Below are 16,993 nucleotides of genomic sequence, written 5' to 3'. Positions count from 1 at the left end.
GGTAAGTGCCCACTTTATCAACGTAGGATAAGGGCATGGGGATAAGTGCATAATATAACATCACTATTAATGAAGGCATTCAGGAAATTGCACATTCATAAGCTGTCATATTTGTACTAGAAATAGTGAATACCTTTTCCCTTAATGTGTTTCTGATAACTTGTTCGGCAGATATTTTAGGTTTAAGTTTATTATTGTCACTTGTACCAAAGGACAGTGAGAAGCTATGTTTTGCATGCTATCCAAACAGCTCGGATGTGTCATTTTATAAATACAATCAAGTCAAAGTCAAGTACAATAGGTGGAGTAGAGGGAAAGAAAGATACAGTGCATAATCTCGTTCACAACATTGTAGTGCATCGGTTCCATGGACATATGGCAATATGCAGAAACAAGGAACTGCAGAAGCTGGTTTACCAAGGAAAAGCAAAAAGTGCTGGAGTAACTCAGCGGGTCAGGCAGCATCCCTGGAGAAGAGTCGAGATACAAGAGTGTTTTATTGTCATAGGTCCCAGTTAGAACAATGAAATTCTTACTTGCAGCAGCACAACAGAATATGTAAACATAGTAACACTGTAAACAATATGATAAACGAGACTGAGAAAAAAGAACATGGACAGATGATGTTTTGGACCTGGACCCTCTTTCATTTGGTCTGAAGAAGTCCCTACCCAAGACGTCACCTAGCCACCTTCTCCAGAGATGGTGCCTGGCCCTCTGAGTTACTCCAGCACGTTGTGTCTTTACATGACAATATGCATGTTCCATGGAATTTAGAATTTAGAGGTAAGACTTGTTGATTATGCAGCTAAATCTCCTAGATTGTAAAATCCTAACACAGAGTTGCAGATGCAGCAACAGTATTCCACCTTCCCGTTAGTTTTCTTTTCTTCGAGGTCTATATTAAGCTACTTCAGTGTGAGTGGTACAGTGACGTGCATGTGGATTAGCAGTCGTTTGCCTGGGATATTAATTCGGAGTTTCTAAGTTTAGTTGATGTATTCAGTGCCACTTAATTGAATTGTAAAACTCCAGCTGTGTGGCAAATGGAACGAGCTCCACAGCAAATACGAAATACTGCTAGCAGGTTTGAAGACTTGATTTCCCCCCCCCCCCCCAATCTGGAAATTGGCAAACTCCTTTTTGAGGCACTCAGCTGGATCTTTGCAATTAACGAGCATTGTGCACATGGATTGAATGCAAGGATTTCAAGTGGATCCAAACCACCTTTTCATCGTCGAGTACTGGTTCTCACCTCTGACACCATGCTTTCCCATTACTGAAGAAGATTAAGAATCAGTGGGCTGCTGGACAGAATAATTCTCTTAAGTGCCCCGCGTTTAAAGCAGGAGGGAGTAGCGGGTGGCACGATGGCGCAGCGGTAGAGCTACTACCTTACAGTGCCAGAGACCCGGGTTCGATCCTGACTACGGGTGCTGTCTGTACTGAGTTTGTACGTTCTCCCCGTGACCTGCGTGGGTTTTCTCCGAGATCTTCGGTTTCCTCCCACACTCCAGAAACGTACGGGTTTGTAGGTTAATTGGCATGGTATAAATGTTAAAAAATTGTCCCTAATGTGTGTGGGATTGTATTGGTGTGCGGTATCGCTGGTTGGTGCAGACTCGGTGGGCCGAAGGATCTGTTTCCGCACTGTATCTTTAAACTAAACTGAATGTGCCCACTAGTGGCATATAATGGCATATAAATTGGGAATTATTTTGCAGTCCATCTCACATAGAAGGGTACAGCACAGGAATAGGCTCATTAACCCACATCGTCTGTGCCAACAATGATGCCAAGCCTAACTAATCTTATCTGCCTGCACATGATCCATACCCCTCCATTCCCTGCGCAGCCAGGTGTTCATCTTAAATGCCAAGGCCATATCTGCTGCCACCCCCACCCCCAGCAAGTGTTCCAGGCACCTACCACTTTGTGTAAATACTTATTCCAGTATGAAATAAAACTAATCGGCATTGAAATATTTCTGCTTTTCATATTCAAGTTAACGTATCTGACATTTGTCGGGTTAGGGATGATGAGGTATTTTTCCAAGGCTTTAACTATCGTACAGCGAACAGTCTGATTTTCCTTGGCATTTGGCAAAGTATAAACTATCAGATGAAATGAAAATAAACTTTTAACTCATTAATTGTCAGTAGACATACAGCATGGAAACAAGCCATTCATCAAACATTCATTTTTACACTAATCCCACCCTGATCCATTTAATTCTCCCCACATTCCCATCAACGCTCCCCTCCTCCCCTCACCCACACAGGGGTGAGGGGCAATTTACAGTTAACCAATTAACCAACCTGCACATTTTTGGGAAGGGGCAGAAAACGTACCTGGAAGACCTCGGGTAGTCACGAGGAGTACATTTAGTGTAGTTTAGTTTTATTATTGTCATGTGCACTGAGGTACAGTGAAAAGCTTTTGTGCAGTCTCCACACAGATAGCAGCCGAGGTCAGAATCGAACCCGGGCCATCGAAGCTGTGAGACAGCAGCTCTACTAGCTGTACCACTTGATCAATAATTTACTCGGGATTAAAGTGTGAGTCAGTGACGTAATTTTAATCCAGAATGAATTAGTTGGAGGTCTGCAGAATAAGCAGGTGATGGGACAGTGGCCTCGATGTCCACGCTAACACCTGTAAATATTTGTTCCAAGCTGAGCCTCTGCATTGCCAGCTGTCTGATATCCTGCACATATTTTTAATCGGCGGGCATTTGGCCTTGAATTGTGCAACTTGCATTGGAGCCTGAAGATCAAATTATCAGTAGAGTTTTCAGGAACTAGGGAGGTTCACTTGGTGCTGGAATTTAAAAAGGGGCAGCAAAGAATCAGATTTGCGGAATTGTAAAGCAAGGAAATCGAGCAAGAGGTCATGGGTTTAAGGTGAAGAGGAAAAGATTTAATAGGAATCTGAGGGGTAACCTTTTCACACAAAGGGTGGTGGGTGTATGAAATGAGCTGCCAGAGGAGGTAGTTGAGGTTGGGACTATCTCAACATTTAAGAAATAATTAGACAGGTACTTGGTTAGGACATGTTTAGAGGGATTGGGGTTAAATGCAGGCAGGTGGGATTAGTGAAGATGGGGCATTTTGTGGGCAAAGTGGGCCTGTTTCCACTCTATACGACTACGAAACGGGCCTTTCGGCCCAGTTCATCCATTAGGTTCCTGTCCTCGGTAATCTTGTTTGGCCCATATCATTTTTAAATATTTCCTATCCATGCAACTGTTCGAATGACTTCTAGCCAAGTGCAGTCGTACCTGCCTCTGGCACTTTGTTCCATGGAGCCATTACCCTCTGTGTGGAAGAACTTGCAAGCAGGAGTTGGATGTTTCCTTGTGAGGGGAAGTCCCTGTCCCTTGTCGTGTGTTGCATAACATATTGTAGATGGGGTTGACTTGCTCTATATTCCTGTTGTAGATGTAAGTTTGTCCTTCATCTAGGGCAGCCGTGGTGTGATTCAACAGAGTCAAACAGCACATAAACAGGCCCTTCCACCTAACCTGTCCATGCCGACCAAGATGTTCAATCTGAGCTGGTCCCGTTTGCCCATGTTAGGCCCATATCTCTCTGAACCATTCGTATCCTTGTACTTGTCCAAGAGTCTTTTAAATGCTGTAATAATACCTCCCTCAACTATCTTCTCTCTCCATATACCCACCGCCCTCTGAAAAAGTCGCCCCATAGATTCTTATTAAATCTTTCCACCAGCACCGTAAGCCTATATGCTCTTTATTCCATGACGCTGGGTAAAACACTCTGCATTCACCCTAATTATTTTCCTCGTGATTTTTATTTTTACACTCCTCCATAAGATCACCCCTCAGCCTCTTGTGCTCAAAGGAGTAAAGTCCCAGCTTACCCAACCCTATAGCTCAGGCCCTTGCATTTTTGCCAACATCCTCAAATCTTCTCTGCACTCTTTCCAGCTTAATGGCATCATTCCTGTAGCAGGGTGACCAAAACTGATCTCCAAATGCGGCTTCATCAATGTCAGTACAAGGAAGTTATTTAACCACCCATATCCGCGAATGTTCAGGACTGTGCCAGCTGTAGAAGATGTAGGCATCTTAATGTAATGGCAATGGGGTAGTAATTCCTTCCTGGAGCTACAGTTTGGCAATTCTATATATTCAACAGCTTCCCGCAAAGTCAATATTTTGAAAATGTAACAAAACTCTTGGAACGAGATTGTCCGTAAGTCACAAACTTTCAATTAATTGCATTTTTTTCCTGAAACACAGCGATGAGGTTACAAAGTCAGACGAGGCATGATGTCTTGCAGCTTCACCCAAACTTTCACAAATTTGAGGTGTCTGTGCTTGTGGGCAACTATAGTGCAGACTCGTGCATGTCTATCAAGAATGCCCTCAGATATAATGGTTTCAGCCTTAATGTATGAAACTATAAAAAATGTTTTTATTATAAAAGAGAAAATGTGCAAGCTGGTAGATGAACAGTTTAGTTATTCAGATCTTTTACTTGTGATTGAGCCAAGCTTTTAAATGTTTTATCGAATTGCAGCCTTCAAAAATAATGCATGAACGTCTTAATTGTAGTAATATTATTAAATTTTTTGTGTGGCAATGCTTTTGATTGTTTCAGATATTTGAAGTGCCTCAATCACCTTCACTTGATATGCTTGTACTTGAGGGATGTTTTTATTGTATTTTGATTAGTAGTCAAGATGATGATGAACACCTTCCCCCAGAGCAAAAGGCAGAGAGGGAGCGGGAGAGGAGAGTAGCTAATAATGCCCGTGAACGGCTGCGTGTGCGTGACATCAATGAGGCCTTCAAGGAACTTGGACGCATGTGTCAACTCCACCTTAACAATGACAAGCCGCAGACTAAGCTGCTTATTCTCCACCAGGCTGTGTCAGTCATTCTCAACTTGGAACAACAAGTCAGAGGTCAGTTGGACATAGTGATATCACCCGGCGTAGGGCCTTCTGTACTTGCGAGATGCAACACGTCTCGAGGCTTCTCCTCCCTACCCTCTGTCAACAAGCCGCTCCTGTTTCACAAGCCCGGTATTTTGCAGAAAATTAAAATACCAAATGAACATTCAGTTTTGTGCTTTCCTGAATCACTTTCCTGGTGATGATTTTATGACCTTAAAGCTTTATGAATAGTTTGTGAAGCAATACCCATGGGGTGGTAATGTCTGGTCCAGAAATATTATCCGGCATTGCTTTTCTTTTACGAGGAGGCAGAGAGGTGAAATTAGATGGCTAAATAAATAAGTCCATCATCTGAGATTCTGCACAACATGTTGGGCAATGCTTTAGTGTGGCATGACACCATCCAGACAACAACACTGAAGGTTTCAGTGTTTTACTAAAGTTGGCCTCCATACCCGTGGAAAATAAAGGTGAATTTGTAAACCAGGATTTCTGCCCCGATTGCTGTCCCTTGCAGGCTTTTAGTGTGGAAGTTTAGTTTAGAGATACAGCATGGAAACAGGCGCTTCAGCACACCGAGTCTGTGCCAACCAGCGATCCCCGCACATTAACACTATCCGAAACATACTGGAGACAATTTACAGTTTTACTAAGCGAGTTAGCCCCCAAACCTGTAGGTCTTTGGCGTGTTGGGGGGAAACCGGAGCTCCCGGGGAAAACCCACGCAGGTCTGGGGGGAGAATGTGAACTTCTGCACAGACAGCACCCGTGGTCAGGATCAAACCCGGGTCTCTGGCGCTGTAAGGCAGCAACTCTACTGCTGCGCCACCGTGCCGCCCTGTTGTGATTGATCTTGGTTGCAATGCAGCATTAGTCACATAAGCTGCTTCCTGGCAGAAGCAAGAATACCCACTTTGATGAGTAGATGGAGGAAAAAAAGTAGCTGAGGGAGAAGGGGGAAAAGACGAGATAACATCGCCATGTCACACATCTCCTGAACGTATGCCCCCTGTGCTGGGCTGTTCATTGTTAATATTTACTGGAAAAATCGTGCATCACCGTAGCTTTTCAACAACGAGATACCAGAGTTTAATTTTTATTCCCCCATCCCGTGCCTCGAAAAGGAAACGCGAGTGAATTTACCATCTAGACCACTGCATTAATTTGCGGCCTTAACTACTACACTCATCGATGTATGCCCAAGCTTAATCTGATTTTGAGAGGTATCAATGTTGATGACCCTCAGAGCTACATTTACTTGCCTCGACTCGCCAAAAAAGCACAAAATTCCAAGAGTAATGTCAGGAAAGAAATGACTGGATGATCATCTATTTGTTCATCTTATTGGGTTGTGTTTAGCTTTGCTAGGTTAACCCGGCCTCCTTGGTCCTCAACATCTTTGCTTCGTTATTGTGTGTTCCTGGTGCACCTTTTCAGGGGTGCCTTGGGTTTTGGGTGCCTGTAGTCTTCTCTTATTCCTCTTGCTTACCTCTCCTCTCAGTCCTCTAAATGCATGGAAATCTTGACACACTCAAGCTGTCTTAACAGTTCCTTTTGCATTTGGTTATAAACTTGGATTTGGGACTGTTTGCTTCCGGCCAGCTTTTGCTCCATGTCATAACAAATGTGTTCTGCTCTCCTGTTCCTAGCTTGGATGGTCCCCAAACCACCGTCACTCACTGGTTCCATTCTGACCTCGTACTTGGTAATGTTCAAGGCTGAAAATTTTAAAAAAACAACTCTTGAATTGTACAGTCTGACACGTCTGGCAACTCTAATTTAACATTACAATTCCAAGTTCTGACTTAGAGACACAAGAGGCTGCAAATGCTGGAATCTTGAGCAAAGCAACAAAAAAAAGTGCTGGAGGAACTCAGCGGGTCAGGCAGCATCTGTGGAGGGAAGTGGACAGGTGTCATTTCCGGTCAGGATCTTTCTTCAGGCGGATGGAGTAAAGAGAGGTGGCTGGTAGAAAGGGTGAAGGAAAAGGGTGGGTCGAGAGCTGGCAAGTCAGAGGTGGAATAACACCCCCCCCCATTTCACTCCCAATTTTCCTTCCACTCCCCACTTTCCTTCTCAGATTCTACCGTTTGCTCCTTTTATCTTCTCCACTGATCACCTCGTTTGCTATCTCCACCCTCCGCTCTCGCATTGGACTAGTCTTCCAATCAACTCCTCCTTGCCTGGATCCACGGATCACTTTCCAGCTCCGACCCCACCCCCTCCCCTCGCTTATATCTTCCAGCTTTCCTCCAACTCTAGAATGAAGAAAAGTGTCCCAACCTTCAACGTCAACTGTCCATTTCCCACCATGGATGCCGCCTGACACCATTGAGATCCTCCAACAGTTTTTTTTTTTTTGCCCAAGTTCTGATTCTGGGTGAATGATAAAAGTCCGCCTCAAGCGATCCTGGGCAGTAAAGGTGAGAGAGAATTCCTAGTTGGCCTCATTTTGCACACAGTGGCAAATCAACAGCAATTCTAACATTCAGATGTAGGAAAGCACAGTGACAGAGTTTGTCACCGTGGTGATTACGAGCAACCAAAGAGCATAAGATGAGAGAGGAAATGTGAGTACAAACAAAAACACTATCAACGTCAAATAGTGAAACTTGACAAATACAAAAAGGTTTAAAGGCAAATAAATTTGAGTGGGCAAGCATTCCCTGTGAAACATTTTATATAGATATTAAGGACATGCTTAATTGATATATCTTAAATTGATCAAAAGTTAGGTTTAGCTATTGTGAAATATTGAAGCTTTCAATGATGCTAGATTGTTTTGGACAAATTTCTAACAAAAAATACATTTGGCAGAGCATTGGTAACAACGAAAAATTCATATCTGAATGGCACATCAGGATTGTAAAGTGCATAAGGCAGCTGTTTAAAGTGCTGTTTGTGACTGTCTTGCATTTTAAAGAGAATTAAAATTTTAAACATGCTATATGGTTTAAAAAAAAAACCTTTTGCCAAATCTGCATCATTTTGGATTGATTCTAGAAGTTTGCGAAAGGTCTCAACTATCACAGAAACTAGTTGAGAATATATCCCATTGCTTTTTGCTTTATAAGTTATAAAGCCAGATAATTACTAACATGCAATCTGAGCACGGAATTGGAACTCTTTAATCAGAATTATGTACTCTCCTGTACCCATCTCTTAGCAGTTTACTCTGGGTGTGGTAGTTTGCTGTAAGCCACGATACCTGTTTAATTGGCTATTTGTTATATTTAATCTATCAAGGTTTTGTGGTAGTCTGCCTCACTCTACCAATGATAACAAATTCAGAAGTACAAACTGATTTTATTAAAACAAATTTGGCACCTATTTTAAATTTGTGAAGGTACTCTATACTGTTGAGATTTGATAGAATCGTTATGCACTACAGAGGGAATATGGCTTTTAGTGTTAAATGCCATCCCTAACTAACACTTGTTGGCACTATAAACCCTGCAGTACTGATGAAGGCTTTACAGGCGAAGAGAAAGAGGTGAAGGATCGCGAAAGGCGAATGGCAAATAATGTCAGAGAGAGAATCCGCATCAGAAACCACAATGATGCTTTCAAAGAGTTGGGCCGCATGTGTCAGCTCCACTTAAACACTGATAAAGCTCAGACCAAACTGATCATCCTGCATCAGGCCGTCCAAGTCATTCTCAGCCTTGAGCATCAAGTACGAGGTAGTGTACAGCAACTAACATTGTACCCAGGGCAAATACTGACTGTTCCTTCCATGTTCAACCTTCTTTCCAATCAACTGCATGAGGAACAGTGAAACACAGGTGACCTACATATTGAAAATGAATTTGTGAATTAACAAGTCAAATGTGATGTGAATTGTACTGATTTTATTTAAATACTAGACCAAGTGGACCCATTGGACCCAAACCTCTCCTGCATTGGTGCAGCACCCTCTCCTTCCCCCTCCCCTCTCCTTCCCCCTCCCCTCTCCTTCCCCCTCCCCTCTCCTTCCCCCTCCCCTCTCCTTCCCCTTCCCCCTCCCCTCTCCTTCCCCCTCCCCTCTCCTTCCCCCTCCCCTCTCCTTCCCCCTCCCCTCTCCTTCCCCCTCTCCTTCCCCCTCCCCTCTCCTTCCCCCTCCCCTCTCCTTCCCCCTCCCCTCTCCTTCCCCCTCCCCTCTCCTTCCCCCTCCCCTCTCCTTCCCCCTCCCCTCTCCTTCCCCCTCCCCTCTCCTTCCCCCTCCCCTCTCCTTCCCCCTCCCCTCTCCTTCCCCCTCCCCTCTCCTTCCCCTTCCCCCTCCCCCCTCCCCTCTCCTTCCCCCTCCCCTCTCCTTCCCCCTCCCCTCTCCTTCCCCCTCCCCTCTCCTTCCCCCTCCCCTCTCCTTCCCCCTCCCCTCTCCTCTCCCCTCTCCTTCCCCCTCCCCTCTCCTTCCCCCTTCCCCCTTCCCCCTCCCCTCTCCTTCCCCCTCCCCTCTCCTTCCCCTCCCCTCTCCTTACCCTCCCCTCTCCTTCCCCCTCCCCTCTCCTTCCCCCTCCCCTCTCCTTCCCCCTCCCCTCTCCTTCCCCCTCCCCTCTCCTTCCCCCTCCCCTCTCCTTCCCCCTCCCCTCTCCTTCCCCCTCCCCTCTCCTTCCCCCTCCCCTCTCCTTCCCCCTCCCTTCTCCTTCCCCCTTCCCCCTCCCCTCTCCTTCCCCCTCCCCTCTCCTTCCCCCTCCCTCTCCTTCCCCCTCCCCTCCTTCCCCCTCCCTCTCCTTCCCCCTCCCTCTCCTTCCCCCTCCCCTCTCCTTCCCCCTCCCTCTCCTTCCCCTCCCTCTCCTTCCCCCTCCCCCTCCTTCCCCCTCCCTCTCCTTCCCCCTCCCTCTCCTTCCCCCTCCCCTCTCCTTCCCCCTCCCCTCTCCTTCCCCCTCCCTCTCCTTCCCCCTCCCCTCTCCTTCCCCTCCTTCCCCCCCTCCCCTCTCCTTCCCCCCCTCCCCTCTCCTTCCCCCCCCTCCCCTCTCCTTCCCCCTCTCCCCCCCCCTCCCTAGGAGATAGATTTAAATTTTAAAATGTGAATAACTTTAAAAATATAACACCAATTTCAATAAAAACCTCTTCCATTAACACCAAAGGGATGACAGTAAGATTGGCCTAAAATTGTTGCGCTATCATGTACCATTTTGGCTGTAGTTCAGGAACAAACAAACAAACGAGAGTTTTGGTATATAGAATGGTCAATTACCGGGTTTTTTAAAAATACGTTTCATTGATGCTGGTGGGTCAGGATATCAGCATTTAGCAACTCAATGGTCTATTGGCTGGGAATGTTCACTTTAACATGACCACAAAGCTGTCGCCGTTCACTGTCCTTTGCGTCCTTGAAAATGAAAGCATCATCTAGCATCATGGGCGGCACGGTAGCGCAGCGGTAGAGTTGCTGCTTTACAGCGAATGCAGCGCCGGAGACTCGGGTTCGATCCTGACTACAGGTGCTGCACTGTAAGGAGTTTGTACGTTCTCCCCGTGACCTGCGTGGGTTTTCTCCGAGATCTTCGGTTTCCTCCCACACTCCAAAGACGTACAGGTATGTAGGTTAATTGGCTGGGTAAATGTAAAAATTGTCCCTAGTGGGTGTAGGATAGTGTTAATGTACGGGGATCGCTGGGCGGCACGGACTTGGAGGGCCGAAAAGGCCTGTTTCCGGCTGTGTATATATATGATGATATGATGATGATCATCTGCGTAGTTGGAAAGGCAAATTCAGAGTCTGTGTCATTTAAAGTGCACATTTATGCATTGTTCTTGCTGAAAAAAAAAACTATTGAAAATATTTGAAAATCAAAAATGAACGCTGCAGATGCTGAAAATCTAAAATAAAAACAGAAAATCCTAAAAATGCTCAGCAGGTCAGTCTGCATCTGCGGGAAGATAAACTTTTAACATTTCAGGTCAAAGATAATGCCCGGCCTGAATATTTCCAGCATTTCCAATTTTATTATTGAAACTATTATTCCACAGTGAATGAGTTTCATGAGTTAGAAACAGACCCTTCTGCCCAACGAGTCCACACTGACCATCGATCACCCATTCCCACTTTCCCATCCACTCCATACACTTTAGGGGCCATTTACAGAGGCCAACTAACCTAGAAACACGCGGTCTTTGGGATGTGGGAACAAACCGAAGCACCCAGATGCACGCCGCGCGACCACGGGGAAACCCTGCAAACTCCACACAGGCAACACCTGAGATCAGGATCGAACCCAAGTCTCTGGGGTTGAGAGGCAGCAGCTCTACCAGCTGCACCACTGTGCACTGTCAACCAGGTTAATTGTCCTCTGTAAATTATCCCTAGTGTGTAGGGAGAGTGGATGAGAAAGCAAAATAACATAGAACGAATGTGAAGGGGTGATCGATGGTTGACGTGGACTCACTGGGCTGGAGGGCCTGTTTCCATGCTGCATCATCATGTTTTAAAATCATCAGGCTGTATTGATCAGGCAGAGACGGATGGGAGTGGACAGGCTCTCCACCCTTGCCTTACATAAAAAGACCACCTTTAGTAGCCAACAGTTAAAGACCATGGTATCACCACACCTTGTTGATCCTTAGTTAATCTGATTAACATGCCGTGGCTGGTATAAGCATCCCCCTCTTCCCCCCCACTAGGACTTTGTCTATCGTTGTCCGAGTTTCCATACCTGACAGCAGGCCCACTGGGTGATGTGCCCACAATTCCCACAAGCTAATCTCTAAAATACCCACAGTAATAGCAGCAATCTCTGGGCTTCATGGCCAAGTCAACCACTGCAGCATCTGCAGCAGAGAAAGTAAAATGGAGAACTTCTGGGCGAATGGGGAAACTGGTGTTGTACTTGGAGCAGTTGAAAGTGTTAGTCAGCCCAGTTGGACGGGAGACTTCTCCACAAGAGTTATATTTAAAGAGAAGGTTTAGAGTTTAAGAATTGGACTGCCTGCCCCCACAAAGGGAACCAAAGGTATTAACCATAGTAGCTTGTTCTTGCCACTTATCCTGGTCTTTAAAATTATCACATTGCAGTAAAGAAAAAGATTTTAAAAATAGCCCATGTTATCAATCTTTGAGCCGGTACAATATTTTTAGGCAGGAACCTTGTTCCTGAATATGAAGCCCCCCCATACATACTGTAAAGAACAACTGTTTAATTTCTCAAAGGTACGCTGTAACATTTCCTTTTTTCAATCCAAAGGAATTCTGTCATTGTGTGTACAGTCCTAACTTTGTTTTATTTAAATATTCGTCCGAATTTAATGTTGTAAAAGCAAATAGATTGTGTTGAAGGACATAGCCAAGCGTTACTCTCTAGATATTTCTATTGTTTTTAATGAATGGTTTGAGTTTTACAATTTTCTTTGTCTCTCTGCTACGTCGTCTGCAGAACGTAATTTGAATCCTAAAGCTGCCTGCCTTAAACGAAGGGAAGAGGAGAAGGTATCAGCGGTGGTGGGAGAACAGCCTCTGCCCCTGTCGGCTGCACACTCTGGTATGGGAGATGATCACAATGCAGTGAGCCACATGTAGGAGGTAAAATATCAATCAGTAGAATGTCAACCATAAACACCTTCTTTATAAGTGAAGTAAAGCTGCTGGAACAGTTTGGAGGCTAGCTTCGTTTTACACATTATACAAACCTGCGTGCTAAAGAGCACCTTTAGTGGCATTGAATAATTGTACATCATCAATAGGTGAATCTTGGATAATCGAATACATCAGTCTGTCTCTGGGAGTGGCAGGAAGAAAAACTGTCCTGCCTCCCAGTTTAGATTGTTAATTTAATGGCCCCTGTCAGAAAATTAAAAATGTTAGAAAATTCAGCTGATTGTCATGTTGCCTGCTTAGGGTGGTGCATCTTGCTAATGCTAGGCGGGGTCAGTCAAAGAGTTGTACAGCATGGAAGCGGGCCCTTCGGCCCAACTTTTAAATGTTCACGCGGATGCCACATCTAAGTTCCATTTGGCTCCTTTTCCTCTAGACTGTTCCTTTCCATGTCCCTGTCCAAGTGTCTTTTAAATGCTGTTTTCGTTCCTGTATCAACTACCTCCGCTGGCAGCTCGTTCCATACACCCATCACCCTCGGAGTACAAAAGTTTCACTTCTACCCCATTGCAAACACTGAACTTGGCCTCTGATGCAGCACAATGCTATATTCTGCACTCTGTATATTCCCCTTCGCTTGCTGAGTTTGGATTGATATTATTCATGTATAATATCTGATTTGATTGGATAGCATGCAAAACAAACCACCTTGCTCAACCTCTGTACACATGACAAGAATAAACCTGAAGTTGCTCCTCGGGTTCCCATTAAATCTTTCCCCCTGCACCTTAAAACTATGTTCTCTGGTTCTTGATTCCCTTACTCTGGTTAAACGTTTGTGCACGTGAAAAATAACTCTTGGACTATCTCCCCAAGATTCATTAAACGGATGTGCTGCCAAAATAAGTTAATTGTATCTTCTGCCTGTAATGACAAAGGAAGCCATTTGCCCTGTAGAGTCTATATCTGTTCCCAGGAGAGCAGTCCCACTTCCCTGTACCTGAGGTTAGGACCAAGCCTGAACCCATGGAGCAGGGAGGCAGCAGCACTAATTACTATACCAACAAACCACCCAGGTTTGCTCCTCTGCATGTAAAATTATACAGCACTCGATTCGCCCTGCAGGCAGTGGATGAGAAAGTTGGATAACATACAGTGCCCTCCATAATGTTTGGAACAAAGACCCATCATTTATTTATTTGCCTCTGTACTCTACAATTTGAGATTTGGAAAAGAAAAAAATCACGTGGTTAAAGTGCACATTGTCAGATTTTATTAAAGGCCATTTTTATACATTTTGGTTTCACCATGTAGAAATTACAGCTGTGTTTATACATAGTCCCTCCCATTTCAGGGCACCATAATGTTTGGGACACATGGCTTCACAGGTGTTTGTAATTGCTCAGGTGTGTTTAAATGCCTACTTAATGGAGGTATAAGAGAGCTCTCAGCACCTAGTCTTTCCTCCAGTCTTTCCATCACCTTTGAAAACTTTTATTGCTGTTTCTCAACATGAGGACCAAAGTTGTGCCAATGAAAGTGAAAGATCCCATTATGAGACTGAGAAACAAGAATAAAACTGTTGGAGACATCAGCCAAACCTTAGGCTTACCAAAAACAACTGCTTGGAACATCATTAAGAAGAAAGAGAGCACTGGTGAACTTACTAACTGCAAAGGGACTGGCAGGCCAAGGATGACCTCCACAGCTGATGACAGAAGAATTCTCTCTCTAATAAAGAAAAATCCCCAAACACCTGTCCGACAGATCAGAAACACACTTTAGGAGTCGGGTGTGGATTTGTCTATGACCACTGTATGCAGAAGACTTCATGAACAGAAATACAGAGGCTACACTGCAAGATGCAAACCACTGGTTAGCCACAAAAATAGGATGGCCAGGTTACAGTTTACGAAGAAGTACTTAAAAGAGCAACCACAGTTCTGGAAAAAGGTCTTGTGGACAGATGAGACGAAGATTAACTTATATCAGAGTGATGGCATGAGCAAAGTATAGAGGAGAGAAGGAACTCCTCAAGATCTAAAGCATACCACCTCATCTGTGAAACACGGTGGTGGGGGTGTTATGGCCTGGGCATGTATGGCTGCTGAAGGTACTGGCTCACTTATCTTCATTGACGATATAACTGCTGATGGTAGTAACATAATAAATTCTGAAGTGTATAGACACATCCTATCTGCTCAAGTTCAAACAAATGCCTCAAAATTAATTGGCCGGCGGTTCATTCTACAGCAAAACAATGATCCCAAACATACTGCTAAAGCAACAAAGAAGTTTTTCAACGCTTAAAAAATGGTCAATTCTTGAGTGGTCAAGTCAATCACCCGATCTGAACCCAATTGAGCATGCCTTTTATATGTTGAAGAGAAAACTGAAGGGGACTAGCCCCCAAAACAAGCATAGGCTAAAGATGGCTGCAATACAAGCCTGGCAGAGCATCACCAAAGGAACTGTCATGTCTATGAATCGCAGACTTCAAGCAGTCACTGCATGCAAAGGATATGCAACAAAATACTAAACATGACTACTTTAATTTACATGACATTGCTGTGCCCCAAACATTATGTTGCCCTGAAATAGGGGGACTATGTATAAACACTGCTGTAATTTCTACACAGTGAAACCGAAATGTATAAAAATGGCCTTTAAAATCTGACTGTGCACTTTAACCACATGCGATTTTTTTTTTCTATTACAAATCTCAAATTGTGGAGTACAGAGGCAAATAAATATATGATGGGTATTTGTCCCAAAATTATGGAGGGCACTGTACAATCTGTGATAGATGGTCAGCATTGACTCGGTGGGCCAAAGGGCCTGTTTCCATGCTGTATCTCTAAACTAAAACTAAAATTTTGCTCTTGGCTATGAATGAATTGCTAAGAATTCTAAACAAGGATCCTGACCAAAGCACTACCTATCCACGTTCTCCAGGGATGCTGCCTGACACGCTGAGTTATTCCTGCACCTTGTGTCTTACAGGCGCATGATAACAGCCCTCTTTCCCCCCCCCCCCCCCCCCAAACCATTTTTGCCAGTATTTTGGGTGTTTGTCTATTTTTCCTGACTATGTAAATCCTGGAGATTAAATAAACAGTGTGGAAGATAGTTGCAACTATCTTGAGCACGCAAAGCATTTTGAGTCATTGAGTGACACAATGTGGAAGCCAGCCCTTCGACCCAACATGTCCCAGCTACACTGGTCCCACCTGCCCTCATTTGGTCCATATCCATCCAAACCTGTCCTATCCATGTACCTGTCTGACTGTTTCTTAAATATTGGGATAGTCCCAGCCTCAACTACCTCCTCTAGCAGCTTGTTCCCTACACCTACCATCCTTTGTGTGAAAAAGTTACCCCTCAGATTCCTATTAAATCTTTTCCCCTTCACCTTAAACCTATGTCCTCTGATATATCTATCCCAGATTCACCTACTGTGGGCAAGAGACTGCATCTACCCGATCTATTCCTCTCATGAGCTTATACACCTCTATAAGATCACCCCTCATCCTCCTGCGCTTCAAGGAATAGAGTTCCATCCTACTCAACCTCTGCTGAAAGCTCACACCCTCTAGTCCTGGCAACATCCTCGTAAATCTTCTCTGCACCCTTTCCAGCTTGACAATATCTTTCCTATAACATGGTGCCCAGAACTGAACACAATACTCTAAATGCGGTCTCACCAACGTCTTCTACAACTGCAATCTGACCTCCCAACTTCTATACTCAATACTCTGGCTGATGAAGGCCAATATGCCAAAAGCCTTTTTGACCACCCGATCTACCTGCAACTCGACCTTCAAGGAACCATGCACCTCCACTCCTAGATCCCTCTGCTCTACAACACTCCCCTGAACCCTACCACTCACTGTGTAGGTCTTGCCCATGTTAGACTTCACAAAATGCAACACCTCACATTTCTCTCCGTTACATTCCATTAACCATTCCTCTGCCCACCTGGCCAATCGATCAAGATCCCGCTGCAATCTTTCACAGCCATCTTCACTATCTGCGAAACCGCCCACTTTGGTATCATCTGCAAACTTGCTAATCTTAACGTGTGTGTTCTCATCCAAATCATTGATGTAGATGACGAACAGTAATGGGCCCAGCACTGAACCTTGAGGCACACCACTCACTAGTCACAGGCTTCCAGTGCAAGAAGCAACCTTCCACCATCACCCTCTGCCTCCTTCCATTACGCCAATTTTCTCCTTGGATCCCATGCGATCTAACCTTCCAGAGCAGCCTACCATGCAGAACCTTGTCGAATGCTTTGCTGAAGTCCATATTTACAACATTTATACAACACAGCTCTGCCCTCATCAACCTTTTTGGTCACATCTTCAAAAATCTCAATCTGATTTGTGAGACACAGCCTCCCACGTACAAACCCATGCTGACTATCCCGTACAACAGCTTGCTGACTATTTAGTGCAGATTTATTCCAAAAAATAAAACTCTTGAGTAACACCATCATTTTGTGTCTTCATATCATATCATATCATATATATACAGCCGGAAACAGGCCTTTTCGGC

At 44.7% G+C, this 16,993-nt stretch overlaps 1 protein-coding gene across 13 annotated transcripts in view; it reads left to right on the top strand.

Moving 5' to 3' along the window:
• tcf3a (transcription factor 3a) overlaps positions 1-16,993 on the top strand; it is a 149,650-nt gene that overhangs the window by 130,431 nt on the left and 2,226 nt on the right. For 9 of the 13 annotated variants that reach the window (XM_078424210.1, XM_078424211.1, XM_078424203.1 and 6 more), the window contains 2 exons: positions 4,700-4,932; positions 12,276-12,421. In XM_078424210.1, the coding sequence (XP_078280336.1) occupies positions 4,700-4,932; positions 12,276-12,418 (376 nt within the window). In that variant the 3' untranslated portion in view covers positions 12,419-12,421. Of the gene's footprint in view, positions 1-4,699; positions 4,933-8,382; positions 8,607-12,275; positions 12,422-16,993 lie in introns of all 13 variants that reach the window. The other 4 variants (XM_078424214.1, XM_078424204.1, XM_078424207.1 and 1 more) reach the window with 3 other exon arrangements.

This window comes from Rhinoraja longicauda, chromosome 28 (genome assembly GCF_053455715.1).
Source record: "Rhinoraja longicauda isolate Sanriku21f chromosome 28, sRhiLon1.1, whole genome shotgun sequence".
NCBI lineage: Eukaryota > Metazoa > Chordata > Chondrichthyes > Rajiformes > Arhynchobatidae > Rhinoraja > Rhinoraja longicauda.
Note: the sequence above shows the minus strand (reverse complement) of the source record. Positions and strands in the feature narration are given on the sequence as shown.